The sequence below is a fragment of the Ciconia boyciana genome, chromosome 4 (genome assembly GCF_034638445.1).
Source record: "Ciconia boyciana chromosome 4, ASM3463844v1, whole genome shotgun sequence".
Lineage (NCBI taxonomy): Eukaryota > Metazoa > Chordata > Aves > Ciconiiformes > Ciconiidae > Ciconia > Ciconia boyciana.
In genome coordinates this window covers 13,036,442-13,058,294 of record NC_132937.1, presented here as the reverse complement: position 1 = coordinate 13,058,294, position 21,853 = coordinate 13,036,442, and the positions used below count along the sequence as shown (strand labels likewise).

General features: G+C 41.1%; 1 protein-coding gene across 12 annotated transcripts in view; it reads right to left on the bottom strand.

The window, feature by feature from the left end:
- Nucleotides 1-21,853, bottom strand: part of LOC140650503 (myocyte-specific enhancer factor 2C-like) — an 83,971-nt gene that overhangs the window by 26,442 nt on the left and 35,676 nt on the right. For 4 of the 12 annotated variants that reach the window (XM_072858869.1, XM_072858873.1, XM_072858870.1 and 1 more), the window contains exons 3-5: nucleotides 8,235-8,378; nucleotides 4,739-4,925; nucleotides 3,535-3,582 (exon numbers count right to left, since the gene is read on the bottom strand). In XM_072858869.1, coding sequence (XP_072714970.1) covers nucleotides 3,535-3,582; nucleotides 4,739-4,925; nucleotides 8,235-8,378 — 379 coding nt within the window. Of the gene's footprint in view, nucleotides 1-3,534; nucleotides 3,583-4,738; nucleotides 4,926-8,035; nucleotides 8,174-8,234; nucleotides 8,379-21,853 lie in introns of all 12 variants that reach the window. The other 8 variants (XM_072858876.1, XM_072858878.1, XM_072858877.1 and 5 more) reach the window with 4 other exon arrangements.

The window sequence follows — 21,853 nt, the reverse complement described above, 5'->3', positions numbered from 1 at the left end:
CTGAATTAGCTCTATAAAACAGATCAGTTGTCTAGGGCAGAAATAGGACTTCATTTTGGAAAGGCCTATGTTGACGGCCTACACAGACATGAATTTCAGGTACTGTAAGATAGACAATTAATTATTTCCTTCATACTATATATTAGAGCTGTCAAACAAGTTCTAGTGTTGTGTTGTGGTTTAACCTCAGTTGGCAACCAAGCACCACACAGCCGCCTGCTCACCCTCCCCCCTGGTGGGATGGGGGAGAGAATCGGAAGAGCACAAGTAAGAAAACTCGTGGGTTGAGATAAGAACAGTTTAATAATTGAAATATAATAATAATAGTAATAATAATAATAATGAAAAGGAAAACAACGAGAGAGAGAGAGGAACAAAACCCAGGAAAACCAAGTGATGCAACCACTCACCACCCGCCAACCGACGCCCAGCCAGTCCCCGAGCAGCGATCACTGCCCCCCGGACAACTCCCCCCAGTTTATATACTGAGCATGATGTCATATGGTATGGAATATCCCTTTGGCCAGTTTGGGTCAGCTGTCCTGGTTGTGCTCCTTCCCATCTTCTTGTGTACCTCCTCGCTGGCAGAGCATGGGAAGCTGAAAAGTCCTTGACTAGTGTAAACATTACTTAGCAACAACTAAAACATCAGTGTGTTATCACATTATTCTCATACTAAAATCCAAAACACAGCACTATACCAGCTACTAGGAAGAAAATTAACTCTATCCCAGCCGAAACCAGGACATGTTGTTATTGCTTTATCATGAATCTCCCACTAGTAGGTACTTTCCTTAAAACATCAACTCCTAGACTTGAAGAAGAGCCAAGAAAGAAAAGAGCAATTTATCCAGGAAGTCATTTTATGATACAGTGTCAGAATCAGCATATATATCAATCTTAGTGCACAAAGTGGATCTTCCAACTGTTTTTCTTTACAGTTCTTTCTGAGAGCAGTTAACCCAGTAAAATTGGATGTGCTCCATGTTTTCCTACTGAGTTTATTTTCTTCAAACATGTGTTCACTTCTCAAACTGAAACAATAATCGTGCCATTGTAATTTGTAATCTGTATTTGTAATAATGTAACATTGCTAACCTTGCTAACAAACCACTGAGTTCACTGAGCAGAAGGGATTACTTTGACAACATTGCTTTTTATCAAAGCAAGGTACTCAGTAGTTCATGGTACTCGATGCCTTCTTTGCCTCAGTCTTTACAAGTAAAACTGGCTTTCAGGAATCCCAGGGCCCTGAGACCTGAGTGAAAGTCTGGAGCAAGTAAGACTTACCCTCAGTGGAGGAGGACCAGGTTAGGGAGCACTTAAACAGATTGTATCTATATAAGTCCGTGAGGCCTGACAGGTTGCACCCACGAGTGCTGAGGGAACTGGCTGATATCATTGTGAGGCCACTCTCGATAATCTTTGAACAACCATGGCGATTGGGAGAGGTTCCTGAAGACTGGAAGAGATTAAATGTCACTCCTATCTTCAAGAAGGGCAAGAAGGAAGATTCAGGGAACTACAGGCCATCAGCCTCACCTCAGTCCCTGGGAAGGTGATGGAGAAAATCCTCCTGGAAAGCATTTCCAAACACATGAAGGACAAGAAGGTGATCGGGAGTAGTCTGCATGGATTTAGGAAATCATGCTTGACCAACCTGAAAGCCTACTACAATAGGGTGACTAGCTTGGTGGATGAGGGGAGAGCAGTGGATGTTGTTTAACTCAACTTTAGTAAAGCCTTTGATGCTGTCACCTATAACATCATCACAGACAAGATGACAAAGTACGGGCTAGATTAGTGGACAGTGAAGTGGATGGGAAAACTGGCTGAATGACTGGACCCAGAGGGTGGTGATCAGTGGCACAAAGTCTAGTTGGAGGTCAGTCACTAGCAGTGTACCCCAGGGGCTGATACTGGGTCCAGTCCTGTTCGACATCTTCATTAATGGCCTGGACGCTTGGACAGAGTGCACCCCCAGCAAGTTTGCTGATGATGCAAAACTGGGAGGACTGGCTGATATGCCAGAGGGTTGTGCCATTCAGAGGGACCTCCGCAGGCTGGAGAAATGGGCTGACAGGAACCTCATGCAGTTCAACAAGGGGAAGCGCCAAGTCCTGCACCAGGGGAGGAACAACCCCATGCACCAATATATGCTGGGGGCCGCCCAGATGGAAAGCAGCTTGGCAGAAAAGGCCCTGGAGGTCCAGGTGGACACCAAGTTGAACATGAGCCAGCAATGTGCCCTTGCTGCAAAGAAGGCAAATGGTATCCTGGGCTGCATTAGGCAAAGTATTGCCAGCAGGTTGAGGGAGGTGATCCTTCCCCTCTACTCAGTACTGGTGAGGCCACACCTGGAGTCCTGTGTCCAGTTCTGGGCTCCCCCATACAAGAGAGACATAGACATACTGAAGAGAGTCCAGAGAAGGGCCACGAAGATGATGAAGGGACTGGAGCATCTCTCCTATGAGGAAAGGCTGAGAGAGCTGGGACTGTTTAGCCTGGAGAAGAGAAGGCTTGATGAGGATCTTATCAATGTATATAAATACCCAATGGGAAGGAATGAAGAAGAGGGAGCCAGACTCTTCTCAGTAGTGCTCACTGACAGGACAAGAGGCAATGGGCACAAATTAAAACATAGGAAATTCCATCTGAACACAAGAAAACACTTTTTTATTGTGAGGGTGACTGAGCACTGGAACAGGTTGCCCAGAGAGGTTGTGGAGTCTCCATCCTTGGAGATATTCAAAAGTTGACTGGACATGGTCCTGAGCAACCGGCTCTAGGTGGCCAGCTTGAGCAGAGGGGTTGGACAAGATGACCTCCAGAGGTCCCTTCCACCTAAACAATTCTGTGATAACACAGGCCTTAACAAATACAGTTCTCATTACTTCTAAGGGAATAGGACTAAAGGGGTTAATCTTTTGCTCTGTGTATTTTGAAAATCCTTCCCCTGTTGGGTCCCAAAGCACTTAAGTAAATGCTTAAAACTAAGCTTAATTTAATTACTGATTATTTAAATAAATGCTAACAGCTGACTAGCAATAGTCTTAAGCATAGGCTTGGAATGAAATCTGCTCAGTAGATGGAAGTCTAATGAGGGACTCAATGTTGCAATCTTTACTTAAGCTTAAATTCCTAAAATCAAACTCTGATTCCACTAAAGTCAATGGAAAAACTATCTTTGACTTCAAAAGGATCAGGATTTCAGCCACTGGACTCAGTAGGAGTTTTGACTGAACAGGGCTATATAATGGACCCAAAAGTTTTTATGGAAAGGCTAATATGAAGGAAATCAGACATTTGTATACATGGAATTAGGTGAAGTGCAAGATTTTCAATAGTGCTGAACACCAGTCTCTTCCTACTGAGAAGCACAGATAACACTTCCCACCCTTCCAGTTGGGGGAACTAAGCCAATGCTCAGCACTTTCTAATATCCCACCTCCAACATGGAGCTATTTTAGGACTCAGCCTTTGGAGGAAGTCCCTTGTTCCATTACAATGCTAAACAAATTATTTTCTCTTTACTTGCACTGGTGCCTGCACCCGTTGTGAGGTCCCCACCCATCGGGCCACCTAGGGGTTTGAAACGAAATACTTCAAATGAGTACAATAAAACATAACAGGCAAATACACAAAACATTTTCTCTAACTTCAAATGGCTTGATCCAATACCCAATTCTGTTTTCCTCTGACTCCAACAGGCATCAGATCAGGACCACAGTCATAAAATTATGATGTTTAATGCTACACATAGAAGATATTTGCCTTTCGAGGAAAAACAAAATATGTAGTACCTAACATTTCATTAGTTTATTTCCATACTTCCACAGCATATGAAAAAATAATTATATTGGAAAGTTATGTCTAGTATTCCTTCATTTGAAAACTATATTTAGTTCAGTATTAGTTTGAAAAGCAAAGGCTTCTACATAGGCTCAGAAGACACTGAAAGTTCCTGTAAGAGAACCTAATTCTGACACTGTAATACATATTTGCATAACTTTTCATTTTATTTTTCTCAGACTTTCATAGACATTCACTCCAAGGATTTTTAATACTTCTCTTTGTGCTTGGAGACCTCAAATGGTTCTTTGAACACTGTATACTTAAGGGTGTTGATGTTGCTTCAGACAGACAGATTGAATGAACCTAATCCCCCTTTATCCTGTTCAGAGGTGACCCCTCATCATCACTAGTACAGAGCATAGCCTCTTGCTATACAAGGCACTCAAGTACAGAGCTCAACTAACATTTACCTATCAAGGAACTTGTGAATGCATAAATAAGAAATTCTGTGTTTAGCCACTAGACTGCTGATTTAACAAGTGGTCTATTTTACTTGCTTCAACTTGTTTGCATTGGCCACACATTCTTCCCTGTCCTCTTAAGTTTTATGGTGTAGTGAGTTCTTGCATGAATTAAGTAGACAAGCTGCCCTTTTATGAAACAGCAAATTGTCTGCCCTTTCATCCTTTATTGATTTCCTTTAATCTTAGTCAATATTCAGCTTTTTCTAGAACATTGCTTTTTTATTATTTTCTCAATTGGGAATAGAAACCTCTTTGGCTCTTCTTTTGATTTTTCAATGCAGTAATTTTGGGAAACTGTTATGACTGGTAAATGACTGTTATGAGTTCTTGTTTCTCAGAGTACAGTTTAAAGTGACCTAAGGCACACAAGCAGACAATAGAAAAGAACATTTAAAGGGACGGGATTGAGCAGAGCCTACCTGTGTTACCTGCACTCAGAGGCCGATGCATCACACCAGGAGACATGCTATTTCTTTGTAAAGAAGGATGGGCCAGTGGCAAAAGGTTGGGGTTACCCAGTAAGCTGATTGGGTTACTGTATACCAAATTGCTGTGGTTGGACACTGGGATAGAAACTGGCATCTCAAAGTTCGGTGGTGGAACAGCCTGTACAAGTAAAAAAGGGGAAATAAAGACAAGAATAGTACAGAAACACAACAATCTTCAAGTATAGTTACTCCATATTTAGTTCAAATATTTTGTAGCTAGTGGTTAAAATATTTAAGCTCTCACCCACTGAGACAAGAGAAGAGTTTTAAACAGAGTTACCAAGGCTTTTAAATATGGTTTTCAAAATCATGATTCCATCTTCCTTTAATGCAGCTTGTACAAAGAAACAAAGTTCTACTCAGGGACGTGTAGCAAATACAAGAACTTTACATATATACCATTCTTTGGGGTTTTTTTTGGGGGGTGGTGGTGTTTGTTGATGCCTTTTCAACCAGGCCTTCATCTGTTTAGAGACAGAGATACTTATAGCTCCCTTCTAGTGAACTATTTCTGTCTCCTCTGCTTTCATCACTCTTATGAAAATTAAAAATAAATGTATAATTATTATCAGATGTTTTAGAACAATATAAATACTTATCCCCAGAAAATTATCTGAGGAAACACTACTGGCCTTAGCTGTTAAGAGGAAAAGATAATTTTATTTTCATTTGGCAGCAGCTTTGTTCTCTTACAAGACCAGGCACAGGCATTGCATTGTTTTATAAATTTTGTTAGTGATTTAATGGCTTGACTTGTTGACTTTTTGTTCAGTTTTGTTTTCTTCCCTCCAGATTTCTTAGCTACCTTTTGATGATCAAAAGTAAATTAATATAACTTCTCTGAAGCTATACTGATTTGTACAGTTAAGGATCATGTCTTATATTTACAAATTTACATTATATACTAGCTTTGAGCTCCATCTTGCCCATTAGATTTAGGCTTACACCAAGAGAAGGAGCTCCTATTGCATTAAGGGACAACACCTACTGATTCTTCCTTTTGTGGTAAGCAGCTTGCCGGTGCACACAGACTTTGAGCTCTGTGTGTGAAGTATTCAAAGGGATATCCTATCTTATATAAAAAGAAATGCTAACATTTTGCAGTTCTGTAGTGTGTCTCTGAAGCAATTTCACAAAAAGATAATAAATTGTACCTTGTAAGATCCCTGCAAGGTAGGAAGTTATACCCAAAACACAGCTCAGGAAACCAGAAGAGACAAGTTAATAGCTGGACTAGGACTATATCTGGTTTTAAATTTGACATCAAAAAGTTAAATTTAATGAAAGCAACTAGAAGGAAATTTCATTAATTTTTAGGAGGACAAAAGTGATGTACCATGTTTAGATTAGCTGTATTGTTTCTAATTCCTAGATCTTTCTCAGTTTTATAGAAAAGGCATTTTTTTCCCAAATACTTATGGAGGTAAAGAAGGTGACAGAACTCACTTCCAGCCAGGAATGAGTTCTTCCATTTTTTAATTTTTTTTTTTCCCATTTCTTAAGACTTTAAGTGGTTATAACGTGCTGCTTTGCTGGAACAAAACCAAGCAGCATGAGAGACAATGAAGGATCTGAAGAACCATTAAAACCCCAGTTTTTAAAGATGGAAAAGTAACTTGGTTAAATCCTATATGATTGAAAATTCTGTTGCCTTGGTTTGAACAAACCAAAGGTCATCCTTGAAAGAGGATAGGAATGGCAATTGGTATGATTTTGACTTGAAAAAGGGTTAAGTGTTTCAGCTTATAACAGTCACCCAAAGTGTTGCAGTCATTGCTTTATTGAACTGAGTTCCACCCTGAAAAACCAAATTAATGGTGACAGCTTTAAAACTTTTTTGTTGAGAAAAACAGCTATACAAAAGAAGCAAATGGAAAGGGAGGCAAGAAAGATGGAATATATGTGTATACTTCCCTGATGTTTTATATACATGTTGAGCATTCTTAACAAGCCATTCCAAATCCTCATTTGTCAAATTTGGTACTATTCTGGTCTCTCTGAAAAAATATTTATTATTTAATTTTTTGCAAAAACATGTTTGGCATAGATGTGTGAACTTCTTCAAATTTTAATTAACTCGTGAAAATTTTTCTTCTGAGAATTAATATAAAGAACACTTATACTGTGTGAGACAGAGCATCCTTAAGAAGTATTATCAGCTTAGATATCAGATTTTGCACACACAATTGACTAGGACTACAGAAGAGACTTTGCTCATTCTGGGTATGCAGACATCCTCTTTTGTAGCTAACCATAGAACCTACATGTGGGAATGAGGGATGAACACATCCAAATAATTGCACTAACTCTTCTAAAAGCAAGCAGTTATCTATGCAAATTCAGATGCTTCTTTGAACCTGGGCAAATCTTTGGGTTTGCTAATCTTTCTTCCACGCAGAAGAAGGGTCAAACAGAACCTCCATGTTCTGTTTGTCAGCTTTATAAATCTAATCTTAAGCATAATGACAAAATAGCCTGCCCCTCCATCTTGTGCAAACAAAATAGCACATGCAGAGTTATTTCTCTTAGATATCTGGCAAGGCATATGACTGATGGTTAGAAATTTTTTACTTGGTTAAAACAAAATTTAGCTCTTGTTAAAGCATTAAAGAAATGCTGATGAGGTCAAAGCAAATTCTCTGATAAAGCTGTAAAATGACCCCAACACACAAACATATCTGAATCCTACCATTAGGCTCTCATGCAGCCTGTTTCTCTGCAGTGAGCAAGTAGCTGTAACCCTTCAGTGCTCCAACTAAGTTTGGCAGAAACACTTAAGAACTGAAATGGCATATAGAGAATGCACTAATTACTATATATAAAGGAATTTCAGTTCTACATTGTTTTTTCTATATCACCAAAAAAAGTATTCTGTGGGTTTGTTAGCCTTTCCACAAAGAAAGATTTCCATCATTATTTTTTTAGATATAATTTGGGCAAGTGGTGTGGTAAAACAGTTCTGTAAATCAAGTGAATATAATGTATATATATAATTCACTTGTTTCTGTAGGTTTCGCCTTTAGTAGACTTTGTGTATGTGTCAGAGGCAGAGACTTGGAAGAAAAATATGTTATGTAAATTTTTCTGACCACAGTATTTAACTATATATTGTGCTATTAAAGACTGTTTGCAGCTGAAATGTTTTCCTTAAAAAGCCAGAACTGAAAGGGTTATGGTTTGTTACTGCAACAGTTGTCAGCAGACAGCCATCTAACCTTTGGTACTTACAAGTATTTTATGGTTCTTGATCATATTATCAAATTCTTCATTAATTTTTTGGTATTTTTCTTCAGTGCATGGGGTGAGAGCATAAGAGGAGTCAGGATCAGGGCTTTCACAACCTTTGCTTTCTTTCTTGTTCAATGCCTGCCAGGTTCAGAGAAATATCAAAAAGTAAAAAAAATGAAAGGAGGCTCAGAGTACTTACACATAATCTTTGCCTGCTAATCATTAGATCAATATCTTCATCATTTTTCCTGTACTTGTCCTCAGACTCAGAGCTGTGACCTACTGAATCATCTGCATCAGGGTCTGGACTGTCACAGCCATTAAGTCCTTTCTTTCTCAATGTCTGAAATACATAATTTGGAAAGTTCGGTACATGACAGCCTGCAAGAGAGACTCAGCAGTGTTACAGTAACACAAACTGCCCAGCAGTGGAAGGTTTTATACTGTACTTTAAGGAAAGAAACTGGCTATAGATCCACCACATCGATGCTATAAGGCTCCAATTACCAGTGGCAAAGAGAGGAGCATACAGACTTCTTTCTTCTGAAATTGGAATCCATCAGTAAAGAATGAAGCTAGCAATCTGGCAAAGCGTCTGTGCTAGTGCACACCCCTCCCACCATATCTGATAGCATTAAAGGGTTAAGGCACTTAGAATGCAATTTATTTTAACATATTTAGGCATTTCAAATGTTAATAGCCAAGGATGCATATCACTGTGTTTTCCTTTACTCTAAAGAAAGACACAGGAGAAAGAAATAAAAAAACCCTGAAAACAGATTTAGGAATCCATGTTCTTGACAGAAGAAAAAGGAGCAGTAGCTAAATTGAATTCCTCCTTTGAACTGGACACAAGGGATGACACTAACAGTGCCCTGCCACTCCTAAATGTATGCTCTTGATAGGACAAGGGAGAGGAGAGAGTTGCTAATGTGACTGTGAAATAACGATTAAGAGCTTCTAGACATGTTTATTTTTCATTGACCCCAGTTACAGTGCCACAAATGTGCAGTGCTGAACTTCAATGTTCATGTTTAATGTTAATGAGAAGCAAGTCTTTGTGGCCTGTCCAAGTATAAGCACCAGTACACAAAGTGAGTAATTGTAGGTTTCCTCAAATTTAGCTTTAAGAGTTCCTAGGTCAAAAAGTCTTCAAAGAATCCATTTGGCTGTCTACAAACATTATCAGTAAGTTTGCAGTTAATTCTGAGTTGAAACCTGGCTGAGTGGTCCCAGCTACAACATATAGATTGCATAGCACTCTTGTGTTGCTAAGTGGTTACGCTTGTGATATGTGATTAGTGTGGGATGCTCCATGAAGCACTAGTTGGTTTCTTTTTGACTTCTCAGAATGGCTGCATCTCATTTGAGCTTTTTGTTCCATCTGGAAAAGTACGTTTCCTAATTATTTCCTTTATGGCAATGCCCATTTCATCACTGTTAAATCCCTCAAGTATTACAATTTCATACTTTGTTTCTGTAATATTGTATTTATATCTTTAAAGATCAGAGTTCACTTTCTATATTTTAGCTGAGACAAGAACAGAGCCCCCTTATTCCTGCAAAAACTATTCTCCTTGTGGAGAACCCTCGAACCTCACATTTTCATCAAGCCAGCAAAGTGATGGCCATCTGTCCTAAGAGATCTGAACCTTTCAAACTCATGTTGTGGACCTCTGAAACAAAACTAGGCAATTGCAGAAGGCTAGCTTCAACTCAATGTAGATCTTTTCAAACTTTGTATCAGTACAAACTTCACATCTAATCCCATGAGATACTCCTGACACAGACAAAATTATAAATCCTTTTGAATCAAACCTTAAGAAGCTGAAACAACTTGAGTGAGTCTCTCCACTTTTTTTCCATTCCCTCTTTTCTCTTTCTCTTATCTCTTAAATGTTAGCTAACAGAACTGACAGACTACAATGTGTCATGGATGATTTCTACTACTACTAGCCTGAAACAAACCAATTATAAAGAAGGCCTTTGCAATCAGCTGTTTGATAAATTTAATAGATAAAATACAATATATTAAAAGTGAATTTTTCCTTTTAGATCTGAATAACTAATCTCAGCTAATGTTCATCTCTTCATATAAATACAAAACAGTTGTCATCTGAATACAGAATACATAAAATGTTGTTTTCAAGATCCATTGGATCAAGCTGCCCAGACATGAAACCCAGATCAGTAGTCTTGGGACCTTTTCTTGAGCTCATCTAAGTCACTGACAGAGTCCTACTGATTGTGGTCCAAACAGTAATGGAGTCTGACCACATGTTATAAAACAAACTTTACTGAGGCAGTAAGAAAGATGAGCAATAACGTGCCCATACAGCAACTCACCCGATCACTGATAGCCAAACACAGGATCATAAGTGATCCCATGGCTCCAGGCGGACTGTCAGGGACACTTAGTATCCAGGTCATCTGACAGCAACAGCCAATCATGCAAATGCCTTTTGAATGTGGGTAAGAGTCACACCGCCCCTTGGCTCCACCAATGGTAATGTAATTTGAGAGAATCATACCTTACATGGATAATGTGGGTGGCATCCCGCCTATGCTGCAGATGTCAGTCAAGGGGCAGGGTGTCAGGGGGCAGGGTGTCACTTCCACCCCTTGATTCGCTCAAATCATCACTTGATGTGGAGTTATAGGCTAGGGTGTTATTTGGTGGGTCATTAGCTATATAATAAGCTAGGTGATATTGGAATTTGCTTATATCCAGTGGCCCCCAACCTGGGTCAGGGAGTGGCTTGACCATGACTGGGAAAATGCTTTACAAGAAGATCTACAACCCCATCCGCTGATACAAAACAAAACATAAACAATGACAATAAACAAGATAATTACAAAAAGTACAGCCAAAATCTTTTTGACAGCTACCCTGAGATCTGGGAACAAATAGGTAAGCCATGACCATGATTTGCCAGTTCCCCAATCAGTATTTTCGGTTGCCACCTGATGCAAGGGCTTTAGTTGTTCATGGATTTTCTTAAGGTTGGTCTCAATGTGTTGATCTTGGTTGACAGAGACACAGCAGGTAGTATTTACTAACGCACAAATGCCACCTTGCGTGGCCAACAAGTAGTCTAAGGCTAGATGTTTTTGAATGGTAATCTGTGATACTTGAGTGACTTCTTGCTGCAGTGCTTGGATGGCATCGGTTGTTTCCAGGGTAGCAGAGAGATTGACGATCACTTTCTCAAGCTCAGAGACCCCTAGCCAAGGAAGGAGGGCCTGGGCAAACTAGCGAAATCCAGATCTTTGTTTTACCAAAGGTTTAATGCCACGCTGATGTTGCAGGGCATCTTCAACATGCATCCCAGGCACTATTCGCCCGAGTGTGCAGGTCCCCTCCCACCTCCATGGGAGGGTTTTCATGGCACGATTGCCACACAGCCATTATAGGCTGGGTGCACTTATTGTGCTAAGGTCACAGCAGTGAGTAGTGCCTCTCATGCAATTGTCAATATTGGCACGGTAGGTTTGCATGGTGTAGGATGGACCCCGCCGCATGGTTTATAGTTGGATGGATCATAGCCTGTAAAGTTCTGTAGGACATAGAATTCTGATCTGTCCTTCACCAAGACAGCAGTGGACAGCTAGTGGTTGAGAGATTAGCCTGAAGAGAGTAATATCTGACAAAAGTTTTAGGTGCATGGCCCCACAATGCCACCAATACTGGCATTCCCAGCACGTGAACCCTTGGTACCCAGATGATGTGAGCGGCCATAATGGTGGCCTGCTTAGAAGGGGAAAATTACAGAACAGAAGAAAATGTCTGCTGAAAAATACTGACAGAAAAAATGCCTGCCAGTCTGGGAACTGTCAGCCTGGGAACTAGGCCTGTGAGCTAGCATCTTCGAAGTACAGCTGGGTACCTAGAAACCAGAGACATCCTGAGATAACATCAATAAGCACAAAAACCAAGGAACTGTAACAGCAACTTATCATCTCAAAGGTGGAAAACAGTCTGGAAAAATAAAAATTGGTCTGAAAGAACAGAAAACATAATCTATTGGCTGTTACAGGTGAAAAATAGAAACAAACAGCATCTATTGGCTGCTCAGAGTGGTGGTTTCCTACGCCTTCTTATGTCTCTATGATATAAAAAGGACTTAATTTTTATCCAAAATGGAACCTCTCTCTTTGAGAACTTCCTGTGCTGCATGTACTTTTCCTTTGCTAAACAGGTTGAACTCTGCACAAACATTCTATGATAACTTGGACTCTCACCAGGGATTCCTGACTGATTCCGAACTCTGTGACACGGATCATGTTTGAAGTGAGACTCTGTCTGTTACTTTATTGGTCCCCCTCTGGGCCCACTTTTGGGATTTGGTTTGTCCTCCCCTCTTTTAGGAATCATTGAGTCCCCCTCTGGGATCAGTTTGTCCTCTCACCCCTTTGGGATGGTTTGGCCCCTTCTGAAATCTAATTAACTTGATACCGGTACTATACGTCCACATAAGTAATCTATCATAAGTATATCTGTTATTATATTGTTGATAAGTTGCTTTACTAATGATAAGTTTGTAATAACCTGTAATAGTATACACCTACTTGGTTGTTGCTATAATATCGATCATTGCTATACAACTGATTGTTGCTATACTATTGATTGCTGCCATATTATTGATTCTTGCTATATTATTGATTGCTGATAGTAATTTGTAATAGCTTGATATATATATATATTCACTTTATTAATCATAGGTATACCTGCTAATGGCAATTTTTGTGGTAGTATACTTGCTAGTGGTGATTTGTGTGGTAATCTGTAATAAAGTAGAGAAATTTAGAAGATAAAAGCCCCTGTGTCCTTGTGTATTACGGAATCCTACGAACCCATGGTCACGATCTCTACACACCTGTAGGCCGAGCAACCCTTTAGAGCATGACACCAGATGCAGGATGTTGTGTACAAATCCAACAATCAGTTCCCTTTCTAACATTTGCCAGCACCTGAGATGCATGAATTAACAAGTTAGAATCCCAAACAGCAAGGCCCTGGTGGACTGTCCCTAAGAACAGTATCTACAGCAGATTCAAAATTGGGGCTTGCACAAAACAACCAACAGTAGTACAAGCAAAATGACTACAATAAATAGCAATATAGCAGGAGGATTTTTTTCCAGATTGTTGTGGTTTAACCCTGGCCAGCAGCTAAGCACCACACAGCTGCTTGCTCACCCCCCTCCCACAGTGGGATGGGGGAGAGAATCGGAAGAGTAAAAGTGAGAAAACTCGTGGGTGGAGATAAAGACAGTTTAATAGCGAAAGCAAAAGCTGCACACGCAAGCAAAGCAAAGCAAGGAATTCATTCACTACTTCCCATTGGCAGGCAGGTGTTTAGCCATTTCCAGGAAAGCAGGGCTCCATCACACCTAACAGTTACTTGGGAAGACAAATGCCATAACTCCGAACGTCGCCTCCCTTCCTCCTTCTTCCCCGCAGCTTTTATTGATGAGCGTGATGTCATATGGTATGGAATATCCCTTTGGTCAGTTGGGGTGAGCTGTCCCAGCTGTGTCCCCTCCCAACTTCTTGCCCACCCCCAGACTACTTGCTGGAGGGACAGCATGAGAAGCAGAAAAGGCCTTGACACTAGGTAAGTACTGTTCAGCAATAGCTAAAACATCCCTATGGTATTAACACTGTTTTCATCACAAATCCAAAACATACCCCTGTACTGGATTTGCGTGGCAAGGTTTTGGTAGTGGGGGTCTACAGGGGTGGCTTCTGTGAGAAGATGCCAGAAACTTCCCCCATGTCTGACAGAGCCAGTGCCAGCTGGCTCCAAGATGGAACCACCACTGGCCAAAGCTGAGCCAATCAGGGGTAGCGCCTATGTGATAACATATTTAAGAAGGGGAAAAACACTGCTGTGCAACAGCAGACAGAAGAGACGAGTGAGAATATGTGAGAGAAACAACTCTGCAGACACCAAGGTCAGTGAAGAAGGAGGGGGAGGAGGTGCTCCAGGCGCCAGAGCAGAGATTCCCCTGCAGCCCATGGTGAAGAACATGGTGAGGCAGTCTGTCCCCCTGCAGCCCATGGAGGTTAATGGTGGAGCAGATATCCACCTGCAGCCCTTGGAGGACCCCACGCTGGAACAGGTGGATGCACCCGAAGGAGGCTGTGACCCCGTGAAGAGCCTGCGCTGGAGCAGGTTTTCTGGCAGGACCTGTGGCCCCATGGGGGAGCCACGCTGGAGCAGTTCGTGAAGAACTGCAGCCCATGGGAAGGACCCATGTCAGAGAAGTTCTTGGAGGACTGTCTCCTTTGGGTGGGACCCCACCCTGGAGCAGGGGAAGAGTGTGAGGAGGAAGGAGCAGGAGAGACATCGTGTGATGAACTGACAGCAACCCCCATTCCCCATCCCCCTGCGCCACTCAGGGGAAGGAGGTAGAGAAGTCGGGAGTGAAGTTGAGCCCGGGCAGAAGGGAGGGGTAGGGGGAAGGTGTTTTTAGTTTTGTTCTTATTTCTCATTATCCTACTCTGATTTGATTGGTAATAAATTAAATTCATTTCCCCAAGTTGAGTCTGTTTTGCCCATGACGGTAATTGCTGAGTGATCTCCCTGTCCTTATCTTGACCCACGAGCCTTTCTTCATATTTTTCTCCCCCTCTCCAGTTGAGGAGGGGGAGTGATAGAGCAGCTTGGTGGGCACTTGGCATCCAGCCAAGGTCAACCCACCACAGTCCCATACCAGCTACTATGAAGAAATTTAACTCTGTCCCAGCTAAAACCAGTACACAGATCAGTCCATCCATCCAGGGTGGTCCAGTAGTTGGTCTGAGTCAGTGGCTCTGGGCTTATAATGGACATTATCACTTCCTGAAATACAAAATTGCTTCAAGTACAGCCCAAAGGGGCAGTCCATGGATCTAACATTGAGATTGGGCCCCGGTGTCCACAACAAAGGTGACCGGTTGCTGGTCATTCATGACAGCTTCTAACCGGGGCTAGGACATGGGGTAAGCAAAAGGGTCTGCTGGAAAACAGAGCTAGGAGGCGGATCTCCATCTGGCAGCATATATCCACCCACCAGTTCTCTGGCAACACCTTAGAGAGAGAGGAAGGAAGGACCAAAGGGGTTAACTCCATTGGCCGTTCAAAAGCTTTAACAAAACATTGTTTGGCAATTTATCAATTTGTTGCGGGGTGGGGTGTGTGTAAACACCCTTTAAACCCCCTTTCCAGCAGGAGCCGCTATAGGCGGCCCCTCTCTGTTTGGCTGGAGGAGGTGCCCTGTCCTCTGCCTGGGTGAGGATTCCTCTGCATCTGATGGCCAGGCACAGAAGCCATTGCCATGGCACCCACCCCTGCAGCCAGGGCATGCAGAGCTCTGGTGTCTCGAACCCATGGTCCCCCTCACTGAGGTAAGTTAGAGCTGCCTCAGTGCACCAGAGCCTCCTGAGCCACTCCACCCAGCATTCCGCTGGCTTTTTATGAAACTGGTTGCCCAGGGAGCAGAACTGTTCCCTGGTATAGGCTTGCACCCAGCAAGTGCTTGAGGCAGGTAGGGGAAGGGCTCCTGCTCCTGGGCTATGACTGCACCAAGACCTAAGAGTGGGGTCAGCAATTGCCTCCTTAATCACAGGATATAATGAGAGTGGAAGGGAATATGGAGGAGCAGGTGTGTCTTCCTCTGTAGGTTTGGGAAGGGGTCAGGGTCTGGTCTGGTGCCAAAAATGTCCCATCCCAATTATCATCCTTATCATTATCCTGGTAGATAGCAGCCCTAACTGGGGCTGTTGTACTGGAATGATCTCTCCAGGCCTCGAGGGCCCACTATGCCAAGGGAGCTAACTTACACTCATCCCTCTTGACCCCTTGCTTAGCTTCTCCTGCCTGTTTGAGGGTGCCACACAGCCCGGTAATTTCAGCCCAGGCAGCATCTAGGGCACAACTCAGGAGACCAATCAAGGTGTCAGGGGACAGGGCATCACTGATTCGCATGGACTCTCTGTGGAATTATGTTGATGTGAGCTGGATCGGATTACATCCTTAACTTTCACCAAGCTTGAAATGATGGTCTAGCTCCTCTATTTACAAATGGCAATGATATTCTTTGTCCCCAGAGACCAACACAGCTGCAATTGAATGGGCATAGGTGAGAAAAGGGAGCTACTTTATTATTACCTTCATTATTACCAGAAAACCCGTAGTAAGAGCAATATGAGAAGACAAGGGGGAATGTTTTGCAGCCTCCCTGAATCTTTTCTTCTCCCTCATTCCCAAATGCTTGTCTGCTGCATTCATAAGACTGTACCTGAGTGAAAGAAGATGCACCTTGTCCTCAGCTCGCTCACAATGCCCTAAAGCTCTGTGACTGACTACTTAGCACTCATGTGAACCAGTGGTGGATCACTTCTGTGGTTCGTAGAGGTTCAGGAATGCACTGCCATCTTTCAAGTGTTCAGAGGAAGAAAGGCAATGCAATGCAGTTAATGTCTTGCAGCAGTCTCCAATAAGTGATTGGGTTCCCTCACAACATAGTAATCTGTTTTTATTTTCATAATTGTTTATTTTCATAACCTTGGAAAGCAGGTACAATAAATCAGTTAGAATTGCTGCCATACCAGACCAAGAAGAAGCAATCTCTATTTTCACCAAAAATCCAAAGACCAAATTTAACAAAATCATGCTGGTATTCTACCCCAAATTAACTTTAGCCCTAACAGAGTAGAGACTAACTTGTATTTTGCAAAACCCCCCAATCCCATGTATTTGGCTGGTACCTTGGCTAGCATGGCTACCCTAGCTCACTAGTCCAACCTCCTCCTTCCTGCCCTGCCCCCAACATCCTGCTTCAATGAGTTGGGATAAGGTTAGACAACAGAAATGTCCACCAGTGTGCTGCAGTCAGAGGCACATCTCCTAGCTTTGTGAGCAGTAGAACTAATACCTGATTTCCTATGGATTGCATTTTGGGGTAAAGTGCAATGTCCAGAGAAGTTTTCCTGTTGCTGGGTCTCTTGGGATTTCTCCTGCACCCTACCCATCTTTCTGTGGATTCTTTGTTGCCTATTTGTGTAAGGACTTATGCTGCAACTCTGGCTTCAGCTGGGGCCCTTTCCTGATCTCTTTTTTTCCTGTATGAGAGCATATAATTTTCATGAAACTTGTTGGAATTTCATTGTCTGTGAGACCTCTTTGTGCCAAATTTGCTTGGTACTGAACAAAGACTGAAAAAGTTATAAGGGAAATACAGAAGAACAGACTGATAAACTGCACAGACACACACACACACTCTCACATACGTAGTCAACCTCTCCTTAGGAGAGCAGGCTGAAAGTGATATACTTATCCTCTGCATCGAGGCACTGAGTGGTATCTAGGACAAATATAATGATCCTGAGCATCATTTTTTACTTTCCTCCACATTATTACCAAACTCATGCCTCTCATAAAGGTCCTTTATTGTTGTGTTTCAACACAACTGATACTTGTTGGTACAACACAACTAAAAGTGGGACTGATCAATACCCAACTCATCAGTCCTTATTCACAAGCTCTCTGGACTCCATGTCAATTTTTCCCTCTCTCCCTTTGCTCAGTGTCACCTTTTGATTATGGAGGCTGACTATGAACACTGGAGAAGAATGGACTCATTAAGGCGGCCAACCAGGTTTCAGCAGGCTAGAGTCTTTGACTCAGTCTTGCAGTGACTTAAAAATAATTTTTCTTACCATGTTAAACTGTCATAGCCTCTTGAAATCCCTGGAAAATAGCCAGACCTATAGCATCCTCCTGGAGATTGACTAGTTTCCAAAGATGTAATGACTATTCAGGGAATTTTAAAGAGGATAAAGTTACACAATTGTGTAGTGCATTGCATTCTAGAGAACCCCAAGCCAGATTTCAGTTATTTCTAAAGAAAATAAGCCATTTTTGTACTATGGAAGCTCTAGTTTTTCCAAGCAATTAAACAATTAATTATATTGGACTCCAATAACCTAAGATCAGCAAAGGCATTTAAAAAAAAAAATGGTTAAAGGAAAATAACCTTTGGCTGAAATTGCATATGCCAGCAATTTAAATTAAATCCTGCTCTATAAATCTCTGAAGAGAAGTGCTGATTTAGTGACATACTGGCTGCTGTAAAATGAAGTATAAACAACTATTCACTTTCATTTAATGCAAAACTTATCATCACTATAAAACCACAAAAGAATATATGATACTATCAGCCAGGTCTGATTTTATCAAGGCAATGAAAATCATCACAATTTCAAGGCTTATAAGGAGGAAAAGCCTTTCATTTTTCTAGCCCGCTCTCTACTTCTACAGTATTATCTTCTCCTTTTAGCATTATTGTAACAGGCAGACTGGAGAAGGCTAGAAATTGAAGGTGTGGAGCTCCATAATTTTTTTTCATCCTATCTTTTAGTTTGCTCACTTTTGTAAAGGGGAAGCTCCTTTGTTCTTAATAGGTTCATCTGCTGCAGAGCCAATCTCCACAGTGCTCTAGCACTTGAGAAGCCACAGATATTTGGGCTTGGAAAGGCTCATATTAACTGCCAAATGATAAAGACGAGGTTGATCAATAAGGTCCCCAAAAGGTTTAGACAAGTCCATTCTGTCTATTCCATTTTTATATCCTCTGGACCAAAGATCTAACTATCTATTGCAAGGTTAATCACTATCTTAATTTGTATTATGAAAAGTACCATCTCATTGGCTCCTTGTCCATAACAAATGAAGCCTTCACAGAATCAAAAATTCCAGTATTGAAAAATTTAGAGTTACAAGTCTACTTTTACTAATCCCCAAATCTGTGATGTTGTCTAGAAGCCACCACAATGATCTTTAACTGATAACCCCGTTAACAGCCATGAGTACCCACATAGTTGTAATTTGGTAAATTATATTCAGCTGTCAGAAAACAAAAACCACAAATGCCCTCCATTTTCCACTAGCACATTCTTTTCTCTATCTGGATGGGAGAAATCTTCCAGACACAAATGAAAAATGGTTTGGTTTCTCTTTTGCTCACTGGAACCACATATCTATGTGGCAAGGCACACAATAACCAATTCTAAAGGAATGATATGCTATTGTGTTGAACCACTTTATTAGTTACAGCCATTCCAAAGCATACAGACAAATTTATGGAGCCCCCCCCCCCCCCATTTAAATCATGGACCTGATTCATTTAAGCATCTATTTGCTCTCTGTACGATAGAAACATTAAAGTTAGAAAGTGTTGAGTGAAGACAACCTTCACTCTCTTCTCTTGCACAGTTATATAATGATGACATTTTATTATAAAATTGCACTATACAATGTATGGTGCAATCAAGTAATGAAACATTCAAGTGAAATGAAAAACAAAGAAGAGACAGGTTGCTATGGGAACCGTTCATCTGAATTCCCTGACTTCTGAGTAACTAAAATCTCAAATTTTATGTTCCATTAATGTAGGGTTCTTAGATTTTTAAATTTAATAATGAACATAAACTAGTATGCTAATACAAATGCACTTTAATTGCATGTTTAAGAGAATCAGATAAAACATTATTACACTTACTGTTATCTAACAAGCTCCAGACAAAAAAGTATACTAATAACACAGAAAGATTGAACATTTCTTACCTCTACTATATAAGTTATAAAATGCTTTTGTGGTTTACACTCTTTTTGAAATAAGCCACAGGGCTTATATAATAGCTGTACTTTTATAACCACATGTTAACCCTTTGGTTACTAATTTATTTTCATCAAAGTTTCAAAGAAAAAAATTTGCATTGTCTGGTCCTGTACATCTGTCTTCAAGTGAATACACATAAGCATGCTTTTCACAACAATTCACCAAACCCTCTGCTTGGATTTGCCTCTCACTTATGCATGCTCTCTCCTCCTTCAAGTACCTTCTCTAATCACACCCCTTGTGAAACCAGATAATGCAGACACCCTTTGACAGTAACATCTGCATCTCTTTGCTTTTGATTGATCAACCAGTGTGTTATGTTTATATGCATATATTGTAAGCTCCTCAAGACAGGCAGTTTTGCCTGTTTACAAAGTTCAGTCAATTCACTTCAACTCATGCTCGTCATGTGCCGAGACATATACTTTATAATATTTTGTAATACATATATAAAACCAAAATAATCCATGGTGTTTTGAAAGAACACTGGGACAGCATAGGTTTTGTTTCTTTGTTTCCTATAGCTGTGCTACATAACTTGGGCACTGGGGAGCCCTGCAAAGTGTGTTCTAGGAGGCAGCACTTGATGCAGCCCTCTGATCCAGGGAGACGCATAGCCATATGGAGGTACAGTTTGTTCTCTCTGATCTTGCAATTTGTAACAGACCGGTCAGTCTCAGCACATCTCCTGTTGCCTCTCTGCAGCATGTCCCCTACATCCACGTGAAAGAACACACCTTACCTTCTGGCTGCTGTGCCTGGATTACTCCTCTAGAGAGATGAGGAGACTGGAGATACGGAAATTGCAGAGTTGCTCCCTAGAAGAGGACAAGCATGCCCTTTTCCTTTCCATTCTTACTCCCTTACCAGTGCTTTTCTATTTAGTATTGATTTCAATTAAGCAGGGCAACTTTGGCTTTATAAAAGAATATAAATAGAAGGAGGATAAGTCAAATTCAGAGATCTCATAGCAATTAATTAAACCATGCACCTTTCCAGATTATCTCACAAGCAAACACAAACAAAACACTCTGGCATAAAGCTTTATAATATTTCTATTAATGCATATATGTACAAACTAAGCTTATACACCTACATTCATAATTATTTCCCAGTATGTGCAAACTATTTCTGTTCATCATTGCATTTGTAAATTGTTTTTTTAAAAATTCAAATATGAATAATTCCTGAAATTTTAAGTAAGGATATTTCATGTAGGATATATCATAGAACAAAAGGTTTGACATCCACCCCCCCCCCCCCCAAATCTACCAGGCAGCTGATGTAGAATTCCCACACTAACTCTCAATTGACAAAATCATATTTTCCCAGCTTTGACAGAACAGAGCTACAACAACATCCATGACTTCTACTCGGGACTGAGTACAGTCACGCAGGAATTCATTTGGGGCCAGAGAAAATGAAGAGCAAGTGAAGAGGAGGGAGCACATCAAGCGATCTGCAAACACAAGCATTGGCTCCCTGCTCCATCAGAACTCAGCAGTTTACAATCTGACATAAAGCAATATCCCTCACCATAAGCTATTTGACTCATCCCCACTATCTACACCTGTCGGCACCTTGGCACCTGTTGTCTAATTTAGCAGTGGCCAAGTGCCAGCAGCCAATTGTAGTAGCAGTGCTGCAGCATGGCCATAGATGGCTGTCTCTGAGGCCTGTCTGCTGATTGGGACTGCTCATCTCTGCATTTCGGGAGCCTGCTTTTTTTACTGGTACTATTGTCACACTTTTTAGCTCTCATGTGGTCAAAACCTATAGGAACATAGCATTTGTGCTTTATGCATACATGCATACATACACCCACACCTTCTTAGTATATCACTTCTCAATTCCTTCTTTTTGTCCAAATCTAGACCCAAATAGGAGGATTTTTTTTTTGCTCTCTGAAGTCTTCACATTTGAACATGACCAGCCTCCATTTATGTGGATTAGTGGAGATAAAAACAATTATGTGCTTTTCTACACAATACTGGTATTTCCTAAATAATTATTTAATGTGTGAGATTAATTTGAGGTGTTAAGTTCCAGTGACATAAATGCAATAGTGACCTAGTTGTGATTACAGCTTTTGTTGAATTATTACCAATCTGATAAAATCGCCTTTATAAATATGTAAGGTTTAAAAAGGAAA